Source organism: Bos indicus x Bos taurus, chromosome 3, assembly GCF_003369695.1.
Source record: "Bos indicus x Bos taurus breed Angus x Brahman F1 hybrid chromosome 3, Bos_hybrid_MaternalHap_v2.0, whole genome shotgun sequence".
NCBI lineage: Eukaryota > Metazoa > Chordata > Mammalia > Artiodactyla > Bovidae > Bos > Bos indicus x Bos taurus.
In genome coordinates, this window is record NC_040078.1 from 66,743,229 (window position 1) to 66,762,102 (window position 18,874).

An 18,874-nucleotide genomic window follows, 5' to 3' on the forward strand; every position below is an offset into this window, starting at 1 on the left:
TGAAGGGTTACAGTCCACAGGCTGGTAAAAGAGTTGGACATGGCTTAGCAACTAAACAACAACAAACTCCACTACTGAACTGTAATATCCTTGGGGATAGAGATGCTCTTATTCACCATCGCACGCCCTGTGCCTAGCACAATACCTACCTAAAATTGTTGTTGAATCATTTCAACATGAGACCCATTGTTATTGTTGTTGCTCAATCACTAAGGTACATTACATCAGAATAAAGCTTGAGCTTTTTCTATTGACTACATTCTTTAAACCCTAGTTACAAAGCCAAGACAAGAATTAGTACAACCTTAACCAAGAAAATTGATATGTAGTAGATAGGTGTAGTCACCACCGGGGAGCCAATGAGAAGGATTTTCATTTACATATCACTTTTTATTTATATATTTCAGGTGAGGAGAACTTAGGACCCAAGTAGAAATGTCAAATTGGTATTTCCTAACTCTATAATCAGAGAAGGCAATGGCACCCCACTCCAGTACTCTTGCTTGGAAAATCCCATGGATGGAGGAGCCTGGTGGGCTGCAGTCCATGAGGTTGATAAGAGTCGGGCACGACTGAGCGACTTCACTTTCACTTTTCACTTTCATGCATTGGAGAAGGAAATGGCAACCCACTCCAGTGTTCTTGCCTGGAGAATCCCAGGGACAGGGGAGCCTGGTGGGCTGCTGTCTATGGGGTCACACAGAGTCAGACACGACTGAAGTGACTCAGAAGCAGCAGCAGCAACTCTATCATAGGTATGTGCGTGTGTGCTAAGTCACCTCAGTCCTGTTGACTCTTTGTGACCCTGTGGACTGTAGCCCACCAGGCAGGCAAGAATACTGAAGCAGGTTACCATTCCCTCCTATCACAGGTATGAAAACAACACATCAATAGTCCAGACTTTCAAAATGAGATGTAAGACTCCCTGCTGCTGCTGCTGCTAAGTCGCTTCAGTCGTGTCCAACTCTGTGCGACCCCATAGACGGCAGCCCACCAGGCTCCCCTGTCCCTGGGATTCTCCAGGCAAGAACACTGGAGTGGGTTGTCATTTCTTTCTCCAATGCATGAGAGTGAAAAGTGAAAGTGAAGTCGCTCAGTCGTGTCCAACTCCCAGCGACCCCATGGACTGCAGCCTACCAGGCTCCTCCGTCCATGGGGTTTTCCAGGCAAGAGTACTGGAGTGGGGTGCCACTGCATTCTCCGTAAGACTCCCTAAGATAATACTAATAATTTCTGAAAGAATTTTAGGGACAAGAACTTCCACAAAACTCTACACAGGTAACAACCCAGCAGAAGATATATAAACTCTTCAACAGCATTGAAGAACACGGCAAAATGCAGGCCACAATCTGCCCTGGGCATCACAAATCCTTTTTGAGAATGACCCGATAGAATTATTAGGGGCTGCTGTTATTGTGTTGGAGAAGGCAATGGCACCCCACTCCAGTACTCTTGCCTGGAGAATCCCAGGGATGGGGGAGCCTGGTAGGCTTCCGTCTCTGGGGTCGCACAGAGTCGGACACGACTGAATCGACTTAGCAGCAGCAGCTGTTATTGTGTAATAGATCTGTGTGTATCCTGCATTTTTATCAGGTAGAATAACAACATCTTCTGAGTCAGTAGAGGATTGATCCTTGTGTCCAAGAGTTAAGAGAAAAACTGATCCCATGTACCCTAGCATCTCCATAATATTGTCACAAGAAAAAACAAGTTGTAGAAGACTAACCTAGGAAGGCTAGTCATTTTTAATTTTTAAACTTTATTACAATATACCAAATCCTATAGTAGGTTTCTTTTTTATCACCCAATTTCAAGAACATGGCTATGTTCACTGTAATAACTGTTAAAATGCTTTATGCAAATGATACAATAATGCCAATTCAAGTGGAAATTATTATCATTACAAGTAATTAATTATAAAGCAAAAAGCCTTGAAATTTCATAATCTGACAATATTTTCTTTAGTAAATCCATATTCAACTTACAAGCTACAGAAACAAACAAGGGTAACCACAACACATGATACCACTCAGTACAATTGGAGTTTCTAAACTGTCATAGAAACATAAGTGAAATTAAACAAAAGACTAGAGCTTAAGAAACAAAGAAAAAAATTAATATTTTGTCATCTCACCATTTTTAAGTCATTGGAGAATGTGAAAATCTATAACTCATTCTTAATTTTTATTCTAATTTATTTCTTGATACATCTTGAACCTATTTTTCCTTTGATGACCTACATTATACAAATTTCAGCTCCACATATTTTTCATTTTTAAGACTTATTGTTGTCATTTTATTTATAAAATAAGCATTATATAAAACTGAAAGATTTTAAAGACAACTATGAATCAAACCAGTAAATGAAGGGCAGAGTAACAGAATATAGGGTAACCAGAGCCTATGAGTAGCCACAGGTAGCCAGATCAGTGTCCAGAGAGTGGAAAGACAATTACCAGAAGTCAGCAGGCAGCAAGGTGAGAATCCAGGTGAGCAAGAGAAAAATCAAAGCATAGGTAATCATCAGAGCCAGCAGATAAGAATCTGGGATAAAGAGAGAGGAAAACCAACATAAGAAACTTGGAGAAGGGTATCATAAGGTGAATCATATGTAGAAGCAAAGTGGGAGACACTGATGCTATATTATGTGGGTTACCTGAACCCCAACTTCCTAAGTATAGAATAAAGAATGAGGTAGCAACTGAGACAAGCTTCTGTAATCTATTATACTTTAATAATCATACCATAACTTGATATGGGTTAAAAATATTGCTAAAAGTGCTGCTCAGGCACAAAGGACTTCGGAGAAAAAAAGAGGTATTAATTCTATATTTATATTTGCTGAGTCACTTAATATCATTCTCTATAACACTTGGAACTTTCTGTCATCAGGCTTTAGAGTTTGATGCTACAAAATGTAAAGACAACTTTAAATATTTTTTAGAAGATAAGATTTACAATATTATTAAACTTAGAAGTTCCCAAATATTTCAGATCATTATTATATTAACTTCTATAAATTCATCCCATATAATTACAAAACTCTATCTTCTCATCACATATCAGAACTCTAGGATGGCACTCTACCATCCTCAAAGTCGCAAGCGTTCATTCAAGGTTGTCTGAGCTGATCTTGCCCTCATGGTCAGCAACTTTGAGTCTCTGCTACTGACCCTCCAAATACTGACCTCAAACCTTGTTCATAATAATAAACATTCAAATAAAAATTGTACATAGTTATTTCATTTAGTCCTAATAAGCCTGGGAGGGAATGTTTAATATTCCATTAGTGAATGAGGACCTCAAAGCACAACAATGACACTGCTTAATCAAAGAAGCATAGCTCATAAGCAAGCAAACTGGGTTTCAAACAGAGGTAGTATAATTATAAGACATCATGCTCTTTCCTTAAAACACTCCCAATCAACCCAGATCTAACTAACTCAAGACCACATGGCTGGTTAAGAAAGAAAGAAAAGTCAGATGAAGAATCCAAAGTCTTCTGACCTCAGGATTAGAGTTTGAGTTTGTAGTTATCCCAGCTTATGTATCCTATCACCTTGATAGTCATTTTAATACACATAAGTGTATCAAATCAGCACACTGTACACCTTAAATTTACATGGTGTTCTTCCCTGGTGGCTCAGATGGTAAAGCGTCTGCCTACAATGAGGAAGACCCGGGTTCAATCCCTGGGTCGGGAAGATCCCTGGAGAAGCAAATGGCAGCCCACTCCAGTACTATTGCCTGGAAAATCCCATGGATGGAGTAGCGTGGTAGGCTACAGTCCATGGGGTGGCAAAGAGTCGGACACGACTGAGTGACTCCACTTTCCACTATACCTCAATAAAGCTAGAAAAAAATGAACTATCATCTTTGAACTCTGATTCTTTAACAACTCCCACCCTCCTACTTTACTTTTTCTTACCTCTACTAAGCTGTTCTTCATCTGTATCAAGCAAGGCCTCCAGATCTCAATGTTACCTCTTTTCTCAGATCACCACTTCTCACCACTTATACTCTCACTGTACATACCTCTTCTCAGAGATCCTAGCTCCCATCCCAGAACCTCTTGACCTTGTACATGTCCAACCTTACTAATTATTAGTTCTGGATGGTTAAACAATCAAAATGTTAGAAATAAATGAATACCGTATTTCTTAGAGGATCTTGCTAAAATGTGATTTAGTTCTAATAAAGTAAAAGTACCTCAAATCATGAAGATTTCTATATGAAGACATTCTGAAAATGACCATTCTGTGGTTATTTATAAGTTACTTTAATTCAAAGTCAGTTAGATTTTCATGTCTTAATTGCATGGTAAAGGCCTTATCTTTATTTTGAATCTAAAAGTATTTTCTTCACTTAAACTAGGAATCAGCAAACAATGGTTCACAGGTTGAGTATGGTCTACAACTTGCTTTTATACAACTGATGAGTTACAAATGGTTTTACCTTTTTTGGTGGTCAGGAAAAAATAAAATAATATCTATGACATGCAAAAATTATACAAAATTTGAATTAGAGTGTCCATAAATGAGGTTTCACTGGAAGACATCTATATTTATTAAGTATTGTATATAACTTTTGTGCTACAATGTCAAGTTGAGTAGTTGCAACAAAAACTGTATGACCCTAAATTTTAAAAAAGCCTAAAATATTCACTATCTGACCCTTTATAGAAAATGTACCCCAACTCTAGTATTACACTATTTTAGGAATTTGCAAAGTTAGTTGTAAATATACTATGATTTTTCTGATTAAGTTATTTATACACTTTTTCCTGGGAAATATTAACATTTGGGTACAAAAGTTACAAATATGTAAGTCTGCTGTCTCTCCACCTGAAGAGGCTCATTTAGGAGAACCATGCCTGGAAAATCCCATGGACGGAGGAGCCTGGTAGGCTGCAGTCCATGGGGTCGCTTAGAGTCGGACATGATTGAGCGACTTCACTTTCACTTTTCACTTTCATGCATTGGAGAGGAAATGGCAACCCAGTCCAGCGTTCTTGCCTGGAGAATCCCAGGGATGCGGGAGCCTGGTGGGCTGCTGCCTATGGAGTCGCACAGAGTCGGACACAACTGAAGCGACTTAGCAGCAGCAGCAGCATGCAGTACTATTTTTTTTCAATTTGTTTTTAATTGGAGGACAATTGCTTTACAATGTTGTATCGATTTCTGTCATACAAGAACATGAATCAGCCATCAGTATACATATACCCCTCCCTCTTAGACCTCCCTCCCACCCCTCTTATCCAACCCCTCTAGTGTGAGCACCATGCAGTACTATTAAATACATCTCTCTGCCATCAGTCTCATCTCCTAATTATATGATGATTTGCTGTTATTAAGATATTAGCTATCAATTATAGGTACTCTCAAACATTGCAGATATATCATTAGTTTATACCCAAATAATCATATAAAGTAGGTGCTAATATTGCTATTGGAAAGAAGGCATACAATGATTTGTCTAAGGTGTCACCCAGCATGTAAATAAATGGAAACAAGAGTGAAAACAGGCTTGATTCTAAAGCCCATGGTCCTGTGGGCCACACTGCTCTGCCTTCTTAATCAGGGACTCCTGCCTCCTTACCCTTGTCTGAATCCCCTTACATCAACCTACTCTGACTTCCAACCACTGCTAAAAGCATATAAGTACTCATTTCAGCAACACATACACTAAAATTGGAACCACACAGAGATTAGAATAGCCCCTGAACAAGGATAACATGCAAACTCTTGGAACATTCCACTTTTTCTGCTTATCTTGGCAAATCACACTGGAAGAGTGAGCCAGAAATTAATGAAATTGATTACTTTAAGGAGTGGGGGAAATGAGTAATGGGAGTCAGGGAAGGAATGACGTTTATAAATACAACTTTTATTATAGTTTTGACTTTTGAAATCATTTTATGTATTCAGAAAATTAAATCAACATGAGAGGAAAACCTCAATTCAAAGAGAAGCAAACGGATTCAACAGTATTTCAAATGAATAAAAATTATGGGGTGAAGGGAGGAGGAGAAAGTGAGAACCTATTCCACATAACTCCTGAAGAGAATACTTTGATTGTATACATGCATTTAAAGACAAAAAGGACATACAAACCTTGAAATCTTTTTAATCTTTTGGCCACACCACATGGCATGTGGGATCTTAGTTCTCCAACCAAGGACTGAATTCGTGCAGAGTCTTAACCACTGGACCACCAGGGAAGTCCCTACAAATCTTGAACTCTTAATAGGTTCATTTTTCAGAGTACAAATATATAGCAATTCTGAAACTGTTTTGTACATATTACAGAACTAAGGAAATGAGTAAATATTTCAATAATTTTGAAAGTAAATATTTCAGTTGGGAAGCCAAGGAAGAACACTTGGCATAATTATGGATTAGAGGCAGGATTAGAACTGAAGGCATAATTATGAATTCATAATTTCTAAAATACATGTTTTGAACCTCTTATATGGCACCTGAAAGGATCTAAAACAGTGACACACTGGTAGCAATGAATGCATGCAACCAGCATTCAGATCTTGATTTTGAAATACCAGTTCTCACTGAAAACAAACAAACAAAAGAGTTCCTTGAACACATGGCTGATTTTCAGTCTGGAGAAAAGAAGATAAAAGATGAGTTTAGAACATCTTGTTGTACCAGAAAAGAAGGAACTGCTCAATAAAATTATGGGAGGCAGATCAAAAGGATACATGAGCTGTCTGGATGGGACTCCTGCAGACCAAACCTCAGGAAATTTGAGCATCAAAATAAATGATATTTGGCAAAACCAATACAATATTGTAAAGTTTAAAAATAAAATAAAATTTAAAAAATAAAAATTAAAAAAATGATTGTAATGAACCCACTGAATGAGAAATCATGTGTCCTATACACACTACTATACAAAAAATACATAACTGCTAAGGACCTACTGTATCTACAGGGAACTCTACTCAATACTCTGTAATGACGTACACGGAAAAAGAACGTAAGAAAGAGTGGATAAATGTGTATGTATACATTTTGCTGACTCATTTTGCTGTATAGCAGAAACTAGAACAACATTGTAAATCAACTGCATAGCAATAAAGATTAATTTTAAAAAATCATGTGTCCATAGGTGATTTTTTTTAATTAACAACCCACTTCAATATTCTTGCCTGAAAAATCCCATGGACAGAGGAGCTCCAAGGGTCACAAAAGAGTCAGACATGACTGAACAATTAAGCATGTACCATATTGCTAATAGATAATAAATAAGTGGCATGCTTTCTTAGAATGTTTTAAAGAAATATAGGAAATTATGAAATTATAAAAATCACCATTTTGCAAATGAGTCAGGCAAGACTTATCAATAGATGCTAAATCTGTGGGGTGCAAGTAAGAGAACAAGATATATACATAATCTCAAGGTATCTCCCCACAGATATTACAAAGGAAAACATCACTTTGCAGTGAATAAGACTGGCAGACACTGAGTACACAAGGGACAAAAATTAACATCATGAATATTGAGACAAACCAATAAAATGCACCTTCTGACGTAATACACTGAGGACACAACATCACTTATTTACTTTTCATGCCAAAAATGCACAATAACCTCTTTCACAACATGAAGAGACATCAGAAAAGTCCACGTTAAGGGACATCCTATAAAAGGCTGAGGAATTGTTCTAGATTGCTGCTGCTAAGTCGCTTCAGTCGTGTCCAACTCTGTGCAACCCCATAGACGGCAGCCCACCAGGCTCCACCATCCCTGGGATTCTCCAGGCAAGAACACTGGAGTGGGTTGCCATTTCCTTCTTCAATGCATGAAAGTGAAAAGTGAAATTGAAGTCGCTCAGTCGTGTCCGACTCTTAGCGACCCCATGGACTGCAGCCTACCAGGCTCCTCCGTCCATGGGATTTTCCAGGCAAGAGTACTGGAGTGTGGTGCCATTGCCTTCTCCATGTTCTAGATTAAAGACCACTAAAAAGACATGATAACTAAATAAAATACATGATCCTGGATCGGAATTATACCAGGAAAAATACATTATTAGGACAACTGATAAAAACTGCAATATGAACATTAGATTAGTTTGGGAGTTTTGTATCACTATTAGATTTTTTTAATTTTATAGCTATACTGTAGGTATATTGAAGAGAATATCTTTGTTCTTAAAAACTACATTTTTAAATTATTAAGGAATAAAGAGATATTATATGTGCATTCTGCTTATTCCTATGGCTCAGGAAAATTTACATATAGATTTGAGTGTGTTCATATATATATACATGAAAGAGAATTAAGCAAATATGACAAATGGCAAAATTTTTTTTGAGTAAAGGGTATCGTGTGAGTTCTTTGTATTATTACAACTTTCAAGAAGTTTGAAATCATCCCCTCTTAACTTTTAAAAAAACACATCAATCTTTTATGCAGTATGATATTCATCTCTCTTCTAAGTTGAACTATAAGCCAGAGGTTTGGCTTAGACTCCACTTTCTCTTTGACACCATGTTCTCTGTCTCCATGGGGCTAGTGACTAGTACTCTGAGGCAGGCACATGTTTGAAGAGGCATAAAAAAATAGAAACACAGCTCTGGACATCAGAGGCTAAGATCTAAAAACTCCATGCGTGTTTGCAAAACTTCCAAGCCCTTCCCTGCTGACATTAGAAAGGCATTGCTCCATGTGCCTCATGTCCTGAGCTTCCCCCAGATAATCCCACATGACTTTCCCAACTCACAGATTTTCCATTTGGTCACCCACTCAACCTTCAGCAGAGTCATATCTTTTGCAGAGCTAAAAATAGCTGTTCTATCAAGTGGGAAGTTAAATAAAGCACTATTCACAGTTAAGAGGATAATTTCCCTAAGGCTAGTTTTTTTCAACGATGACGACGCATCAGCAAAATTTTTTATTTTGTTTGGACAAAAAAAAAGTATGAAGAAAATTCATTAGTAATTCTTTGCTCAGTTGTTAGGACCGCCAGCTCTGGAATCAAATAGCTTGGATTCAAATCCTGAATTTGTCTAGCTGCATAACTTTGGGCAAGCTGCTTAACCATCCCAAATCTGTTTCTATGTCTATAAAATAATAAGTTGATAATAGCGCCTACCCAGAGATGAACCTCATAGACATGTTGAGCAAAATCCAGAAACAGTAGAGTAAGTAATATGTGATTTCACTTATATGAAGTTCAGGAATAAGCAAAACTATGGTGATAGAGGTCAAACTAATGGCTACCTTTGTTGGGGAAGGGTATTGACAGAGAAGGAGAACAAGGGAGCCTTCTAGGTGGTAGAAATGAAATTTCCCTTGCTCTGGGCGGTATTTACACAGATCTGTGAACATTCATTAAAGGTTTATATCTGTTACACCTCAACAAAAAAGTAATCAAGAGACTTCCCTGGTGGTCCAGGGGCTGACTGCATGCTCCCAATGCAGGGGCCCCAGGTTTGATCTCATCAAGGAACTAGATCCCACATGCTGTGACTAATAACCAGAGCAGCCAAATATTTTTTAAGTAATTAAAAAGGAAACATGGTATCCAATAGAATTGTAAGCATTAAATGAGAAAATGTATGCAACATGCCTGAGACGCATTCAGTAACAGTCAGTGCTACAATTACTCATTACAGGGAATCCCCTGGCAGTCCAGTGGTTAGGACTCAGAGCTTTCACTACAGGGACTCACAATTTGGAGGAATTAAGATCTCACAAGCCCTATGTCCCTCCCACCCCAGCAAAAAAAAAAAAACAAACTACTTATTATAATAATAGAATTGTTATTTAAGAGATGAATCTTTTTACCACTCCAGTTCTTAAAAGTTTTTCATACCATTTCAAACTTCCTTTTCTTGCCTTTGCAGTTCTATATTGCTCTTTGTATTTAGATAAAGTAATTACAACTGACCCTTGAACAATGCAGGGGCTAGGGGTGCTGACCCTTTGTTCAATGGAAAGTCCCTGTACAAAATCCCAGCATGTCAGCAGTTCCCCATATTCACAGTTCCACATCCACAGATTTAACCAACCTTAGACTGTTATAGAGGTGGGCTACAGTCCATGGGGTCTCTAAGAGCTGAACACGACTGAGTGACTTCACTTTCACTTTTCACTTTCGTGCATTGGAGAAGGAAATGGCAACCCACTCCAGTGTTCTTGCCTGGAGAATCCCAGGGACGGGGGAGCCTGGTGGACTGCCATCTATGGGGTTGCACAGACTTGGACACTACTGAAGTGACTTAGCATAGCATAGACTGTTATAGTATAACATTTCCTACTGAACAAAATCTGCATATAGATGAACCCAACAGTTCAAAAGTGTTGTTCAAGAACCAACTGTACATAGTTTAGAAATTTTTAAAGAGCCTTGTTTAAAATAGGTGGCCAAATAAATATGCACTTCGAAATAACACTAAATCAATGGAAATCAACATGGAAGTCACCAGATGATGAGCTTACAGATGTACAAGAGCCCATATGGATGAGTAGGCACCAGGGCCAGGCTTTCCTCGTCTGTAAATGCAAAATCCTAGAGGAAGTTTAAACTGAAGGGGAAAAAATTCAAGGAAAGGGTAAACAAAAGAATGGTCTTTGAAACAGTTTTTAAAGGAAACATTACCACTCCATCCATTCCTACTGAATTAGTTCTCACTAAAGATCATTTCAAACTTTCTTTGACCTGGTAAATTTTCTTAAGTGTTACCCTCAATTAAGTCACACTGTTGTTTTTGTTTTGTTTTGTTTAAATACTTACCTTTATAAAAGCATAGCCAGCACCATTATCTGTAATAGTGAGACCAAGTGAATCCTCAGATTTGTACACATTCACTTCTTTTTTGATCCCTTTTATGTGGGCAAATATGAAATCTTCAAGACCTATTTGTGTTCCCAAGAGTTTTCCCATGTCAACTTTAGGTGTGTTTAAAGTGCAATATAAGATCTGCAAAGAAATAGAAATATTTTAAGTCAGTTTCCATCAGGAAAACATTCTGATCATTAGTTTACTCAATCAATACTTCAATTTACAATGTCAGTGAAATAGTCTACAATTTACAATGCCAGCAGTTATATCATTAACATTGCTGCTGCTGCTGCTAAGTCGCTTCAGTCATGTCCGACTCTGTGCGACTCCATAGACGGCAGCCCACCAGGCTCCCCCATCCCTAGGATTCTCCAGGCAAGAACACTGGAGTAGGTTGCCATTTCCTTCTTCAATGCATGAAAGTGAAAACTGAAAGTGAAGTTGCTCAGTTGTGTCCAATTCTGTGTGACCCCATGGACTGCAGCCTACCAGGCTCCTCTGTCCATGGGATTTTCCAGGCAAGAGTACTGGAGTGGGAGTATTGGAGTATTGGAGTGGGGTGCCATTGCCTTCTCTGGTCATTAACATTAGGTAATATGAATTGCGTGTTTCCTGCAGGCCAGGCTCTGTGTTGAGCAATTTATATCCATTATTATATTTAATCCTCACAACAGCTTTTTAAATACATTATCATCTTCATATTACCAATAAGGAAATTGAGCCTTGGTGAGAGTAAGTTATTTGCCTAAGGTCACAAAGATAGTACTTGTCAGAGCCAGGATTCAAGATCAGTTCTCACCAACTTCAAAGAGGTTTACATTGCTTTGTTACCTGTTATTTACAATGCTGACATCAAAGGCCGTGTTCCCAAAGGTCATGATATGTATAACACAGTGAAAATAGAGGCAACACTATTTTGGAAAACTCATAAGTTTTTTTTAAATAAGGAAATTTTTATTGATCTTGTATTTTTGTGCTTGAGAAAAGTAAATGGTGAATGAAGTCATTTTTTAAAAAATTGTTTAAAACATGTCTAAAATGGACCTTGAAGACTAGTCCAATCCCTTGGGTCTAAAAATGGAGGAACTGAGTGAGGGCTGGAGAGGCTAATGCAGCTTAGATACACAGGATGGTAGAAGTTGTATGGAGGTTGTAAAGGGACTTCTTACATTTACCAAGTCTTTGTTTGACCTCATTTTCCTTAAAAAATACAATTTATTTTGCTAAAATCTGCAATGCTACTCAAGCTTGCCAACCATAATTTCAGTAATTTGTAGGGCCCAACTACAAAATGGAAGAGGAGAAGGAGGGTTAAGAATATGCCTCTGGGGACTTGCCTAGTGGTCCAGTGGCTAGGACTTTGATCCCAATGCAGGGGTCACAGGTCGATTCCTGATCAGGGAACTACCCACATGCTACAACTGAGAGTTTGAACACCACAACTAAAGATCCTTCACGCTGTAACAAAGGTCAAAGATCCCGTGTGATGCAACTAAGACTTGGTGCAGCCAATAAATAAAGACATATTTTTTAAAAATTTAAAAAACATGCCATTGGTTTAAAGATTAAGTTCAATAAATATTTACTGAGTACCTTCTGTGTACCAAAGATGTTTTAATGCAGCTTTTTAATACCAAAATGACTAAGTGAAAAATTGTACCTTTTGTTATCAAGTAACATTTGCCATAGATATTGCCATTCCTGAGCCTTGGCCTCAGCTCTCAACTTCCAACCCTCTCTCTACCTCTCTGAGTTTCACACCATTTCTGATTTCCCTGCTTGAGCTTTAAACCATAAACACCCATAAACCTCTGGGAGTTCAAAAACTGCACTATTACTACCTGTTAAATGGCTTTTAAGCCCTACTAACATATGTCTGAATTGGAACAGCTCTCTCTGCTCTACAGTTAGAGGTCCAGCATGTTCATCAAAGGCCTGATCAAATCCCAGAGGTACATGAAAGGAGCTAGTGATGAGGACAAGGAAGAGGCCGAAGGGTATGAAGGATCAGTGTCTGCAAGCAAGAATTGCTGCCCCTGCCCTTTCCTTTTCTCACCCAGGTCTTTGGTGAGCTGTGCTAATAACTGCTGGACCTTTAACGTAACCCTTTGTGTCCCAGTAAGGACATAATACATTTGGCTTTATAGTTACTCTTTGCAAATATTTGCTGGTGTTAAATTTTTATTATTCAAGGTGGGGAGTGACAAGAAGTCATTTAGGCCAATAATGGCCCCAATTTCTTACTCCAATTGTGAAGTCAGTAGTATTAATTAGTCCACTAACAAAATTGATTATTAATGGATAAAAGGGAGAAGTAGTATGCATAGAAAACAGCTTTTCTCACTTCCTTTCTAAAAATGATGGAAAGTGAGTAGAAAAGTTTTCTCCTTATTCTTTTTCCAGTGAATCGTTAAATGGTGTTCATAGTAGATCCAACCACCACTAATAAAGCAACTTACTGAGTAGACAGGAAATAAAACATTAAAACATAACGATGATAAAATAGGGTAGGGGAAAAAGGCCCCCAAAGGAAATCCCACACAAAGTGAACATCTAGTTGCTAAGCTGCATCCTTTCTTTCAATCTTTTCATGTACTTCACTGCAAAGTAAATACTAGATTTCCTGTTAGGTATAACCCTTCCCCATTATGCTTCCTCCAAGACAGAATTATGTTCCACTCCGGGCAGCCAGCAGTTGGCAGACAAGGCATCAGGGTTTCTTTCCTGGAAGGCGTAAAGCCATGGAATGGAGTTCCACAGAAGGTTGTGTTGAAAATCAGCAGAAATGTCATGGTCCCTGGGAGGTGGAGGAAGAGCCCTCTGTAGCAGCAGGTAACTGAAACTTTGTGGCTTTATATTAGTCCCTCAAGGAAAGAAAAAATCCTATCACTCACACCATCTCAATGCACAACTTATCAGTGAATACATCTATATGTCATAAAGGTCTAGAGATTCAAAGACTCCTCATAGATACTGTATTTTGAACTGAAAAGTAAAAAAGTGATATATGACTCTCTAAATGCTGGAAAGTTCATGCTCATTCATCTACTCACAATCCTCTATTGGACAGGTGCTTTTTGCCAAGTTCTGTGGTGCATACTAGATGTACAAAGATGACTAGGACCAGCCCTCGTACACAAGAGACTCCCAGGCTAGGCAATGATCCACTGACATACAGTGGGGCAACATAATCCAGTTACAATATATTAAGAGTCTTAGAGATTTAAAACAATAAAAAAGGAATCTCATACATATTGTGAACTTTCATATCTCCATTCAGACATTTCCTGCAATCCAAAATCTAAAAAGCCTGCCACCCATGCACCCACCCTATCCCCATGCTCTTGTTTATTCAGACTCTGCAGGGATGTGACTGCCTGGGTGGAATCACTCTTTCTACTTCTCTCACATCATTTAAATCTAGCACCTCATTTGAGTGTCTGAGTCACCTTCCCTTCAAGTCCAATTGGTGTAACATGTATTTGTCACCCTGACTCAGAGATGAGATCTTAGTCATCTTTCTCTCTCCTATGAAGCTTAATACAGTGCCCTGCTCAGTTGATATCCTAATGGCATTTTCTGCATATTCACTTACTTCATTTAATAAAACCAACCTATGTACTAAGTTTTATTAACCTCATTTTGTGGATGAGAAAATTATGACTTTATCCAATTAGCACTATAATGTTTGATGTCAAAAGAAAGGGGAAAAAAATAAAAGAAAAGAAACACTGAAGCAGTTATAGATTCAATGCTCTTCTAAGAAATACTCGCTTCCAGAGATATACTAGGTAAAAGTCAGGACAACATGGTAGTTAACATCATTTTTTATACTCTCTGGTGAACAAATTAAATCAAAGGAAAGTAAACTCAGAGTAAGGTACTATATGAGGAAAATTATCCAACCATTAGAAGTACCTTTCTGATGATTTTTATTGTAAAATGAAATCCTTAACATCTTCTGGGGTATCTATATTTGGTGTTTTATCAACACCATTGCCAATTTTCATAAGCTTGATGGAGTACTTATGACTATTTCACTTTCTAAAGCAGTACTGCTGCTGATGCTGCTGCTGCTAAGTCGCTTTAGTCGTGTCCGACTCTGTTCGACCCCATAGACGGCAGCCCACCAGGCTGCCCCGTCCCTGGGATTCTCCAGGCAAGAACACTGGAGTGGGTTGCCATTTCCTTCTCCAATGCAGGAAAGTGAAAAGTGAAAGTGAAGTCACTCAGTCGTGTTCAGCTCTTAGCAACCCCATAGACTGCAGCCTACCAGGCTCCTCCGTCCATGGGATTTTCCAGGCAAGAGTACTGGAGTGGGTTGCCATTGCCTTCTCCCTAAAGCAGTACTACCCAATAGAAATGTAACACAAGCACCATAATTTTAAATTTTCTAAAAAAATCACATCAACAAAAGATATAGGTGAAACTAACCCCATATATCCAAAATATCATTTCAACATCTAATCATTTATTTTAAAAATGAAATTGAGAGTTACATTTTTAATAAGTTTTTAAGATCTAACATATGTTTACCCTTTTGCATCTGACTCTTTGTGACCCCACAGACTGGGGCTCAGCAGGCTCCTCTGTCCATAGAATTCTCCAGGCAAGAATACTGGAATGGGTTGCAATTGCCTTCTCCAGGGGATCTCCCTGACCCAAGGATCAACTTAGCGGCTGCTAAGTTGCTTCAGTCGTGTCCAACTCTGTGCGACCCCATAGATGGAAGCCCACCAGGCTCCACCGTCCCTGGGATTCTCCAGGCAAGAACACTGCAGCTACCATTGAGCAGCTTTGTTCTAGAATCCTGTTGGGGGCCAGAGTGAGGCACTCGGCCCATGGCAAAGGTCATGAGGAAGGAGGCTCAAGATACGCAAAGGCGGGATCAAGCCTCAGGAGTCCCCCTGGAAATCCTCGAGCACCTACCCACATAACCAGAGCCTGCCTACTTTACTACTTTGTGCTCTCACCTACACCTCTGACTTTACGGGGGGCTGTCCCCCACCACCTCTTTCGGAGAAGGAGTTAACTTAGAGCTCCAGTTAATAAAAACTCCTGGGCGTGACAAGAGTGTTTCAACCTACAAACTCCTCTGAAGGTTCTCTAGCCTGCCTGACAGGCTTGTCCGGCCACATGTGATTGTTCACAGCCTCCCAACCATGAGAGGCATGAGATGCTTTAAACCTTCTAAAAACAGGTTCCTTAGAAAAGTTAGAAAACTATTAGTATAAGTATAATGGGCTGATTAGAAATTGTATTGGTGAAGGGTTTTTCATTTGTTGAGCCAATGTTTGTTGCGAAGTCTCCATATCCCCTGCCCTTACACACATTAATGAATATATAGAAGAAATAAGTATTAACCTTTAATATAAATCACATTAGACCTTAGGCTAAGTAAATTCTTTCCTTAACTAAAACCCACTCTACCCTCACCCTATAGGAGTGTAACTTTATTTGGGTGGCGTCTGTTTTAAGAATAATCACCCCTGGAGAAATAAGTGTCCTGGTTGACTGACCGCTGTCACAAGGACAGGGTCATAAATTGTCAGCAGGCCCCCTGGCCAGAAGATGATGTAACACCCCTAAGACCTCTGTATACATTTGTATGAAGCACCTGACTTTGATAAAAGTCAGGACTGCTGACCCCGCGTGATTTTTGCATAACATCTCAGTGTATAAAAGTAGACCATGGAAAATAAAGAATTGGGATCAGTTCCTCAAAAGACTGGTCTCCCCATGTCGCTCTCTCTCTCTCTCACTCTGGCTGAGTCTCCATCTGGAGTGCGGAACCCGCCATGCTTACTAATTATGCCTGGGCTTCTAAGATCCGACCGGGGAGGCCTCAGTGTCTCCTCTCCTTCGGGAGAACGGAAGGATGCCTGCGGCCTACGTAAGTGATGCAAGCTTCTTGTCTTGAAGTTTTATTGGTCTCCCATGTAAACCAAGCTACTCAGCCTCTTTTCTCCACTGAATTTTCCTACTGAGCTATCCTCATTCTATTACTCTTTACATCTCTAATTAATATCTAACTGAAGCTATTGTATCCTGATCCTCGCCGATGCCGTCCCCGCTTCAAATAGCCTGGATCAGCCGGGGCTGGACCCCAGCAGAATCCCATGTCTTTAACAATTTTTTTTGTCTTTAATAATTTTATACTTTGTATTTTTCCCATCTCCATATATCTATACATGTCGTTCCTTTGGCCAAAAATGCCATGGCTGAAACTCGACTTCTAAATCTAGTCTATATTTATCAAAATCTTCCCCATCCAATAAAGTCTAGCTAAACAACATTTTCTAACAACACCCTAGGCTAATGCTATTACTTCATCTTCTATACACCTATCAAATTTTATACATTTCTTGTGGAACTTACCATGTGCTGCTTTGTAAACTTCTGGCAGGTAGGAATTCATCTTATTGTCATATTTGTCTTACTGCATGCCTGTCACTGATTTATAGGAGAGACAGCTTAAGGCAAGGAGAAAGCCACGGCCGTTTGGGGCCAGACGGAGAGCCTTAAATTGTTATTGTGCTGGACATCAACATCTACAGTACCCGTTCCCCTGCCCCTTCAATTAAATGCCCTTTCACTCCCTATTTTAAGCCATATGGTAACTTGGGGATGAGTGACCCCACCCTCAGTTCCATCAGAAATGAATCATGATTAGGTTTAAATCAGTTAATGACTAATTCATAATCCAACTTAGGCCAGTAAGATACAAAGAAGAGGGACTTTCCTGGTGGCCCAGTAGCTAAGACTCTATACTCCCAAGGCAGGCTGCCCGGGTTTGATCCCTGGTCACAGAACTAGATCTCACATGCTGCAACTAAAGATAGAAGATCCCATATGTCGAAACTAAGACTCAGGGCAGCCAAACAAATAAAATTATTTTTAAAAGATACAAGAAAGGATTTGTTAAGATTTCTGGGGAAGGAATCTTCTTCTCCACAGAAGCTCCTAGAAAGGTATCTCTCCCGCTCTGATGTGACTAACTGCAGCTGTCACTTCAACATTAGAAGACTGACCCTGGGGATAAAGCCGACACATGCAGAAGGGTACAGCCTCTAGATCCCGTCTCACCTGAAGACATTCAGTAATGGGCACTGGAAGCTGTTACCCGCTTCCCCTCCTAACGTAATATTCAGATAACAGGTATGAAGTGCCTCCCTGGTAGCTCAGTCAGTAAAGAATCCACCTGCAGTGCAGGAGACCCAGGTTTGACCCCTGGGTCAAGGGGAAGGAAATGGAGAAGGAAATGGCAAAGCACTCCAGTATCCTTGCCTGGAAAATCCCATGGACAGAGGAGCCTGGTGAGTTGCAGTCCATGGGTTACAGAGTTGGACACGACTGAGTGACTTCACTTTTACACCTTCTATGTGCTTTGGAGGAAAATTCACCTCCTCCGTTACAGACATAAGGCTCAAACTAGTAAAGCAGTGACAGGAGTAAGCATGTGGCCCAATCCTGGCCAACAGGACATGGGAGGAAGTCCAGGAAGCTTCAGAGAAGTATCTTTTCATTCCTAAGAAGCAAACACAGTAAGACAACCATCCCCTCTGCCCCTGTAGGTACCCTTACCTGTATGTGATCTTCCACCACCACCTTACTACTAACTGAGGAAGAGATCAACACCAAGAAAGGCAAAGATTTGGAATGAACCTAGGTCCTTGACATTGGTGAGTTGCTCTGATAACCAGCTCTGGCAACCACAATATCTCTCGTAAGTAAAACAAGTTGTCTTAGGCAGTTTAACTAGCTCTGTGCTACTTGTAGCTGAAAAAATCCTGTCTGATATACAGTCCTATCCCAGAAGCCAATAATTTCACCAACCAATTCCGGGCTAACAGATTTCTAACTGATAGAATTATTTTTTTAATATAAATTTATTTATTTTAATTGGGGGTATTTTTTGTGTCTTCATAACTCACAGGGGGCTTTTTTGTTTTGTTTTTGGCCTCACCACACCACTTGTAGGACCTCAGTTTCCCAACCAGGGACTGAACCTGGGCCAAGGCACTGAAAGCACAGAATCCTAACCACTAGCCTACAGGATCTCCTTATAAT

General features: G+C 39.5%; 1 protein-coding gene and 1 non-coding gene across 2 annotated transcripts in view; one reads left to right on the forward strand and one right to left on the reverse strand.

The window, feature by feature from the left end:
- GIPC2 (GIPC PDZ domain containing family member 2) overlaps positions 1-18,874 on the reverse strand; it is a 99,729-nt gene that overhangs the window by 58,983 nt on the left and 21,872 nt on the right. The window contains 1 exon segment of the mRNA XM_027536803.1: positions 10,757-10,942. Within this exon segment, the coding sequence (XP_027392604.1) occupies positions 10,757-10,942 (186 nt within the window).
- Positions 5,661-5,764, forward strand: LOC113890581. The gene has a single exon (XR_003510544.1). It is a non-coding gene; the product is annotated as a U6 spliceosomal RNA (small nuclear RNA).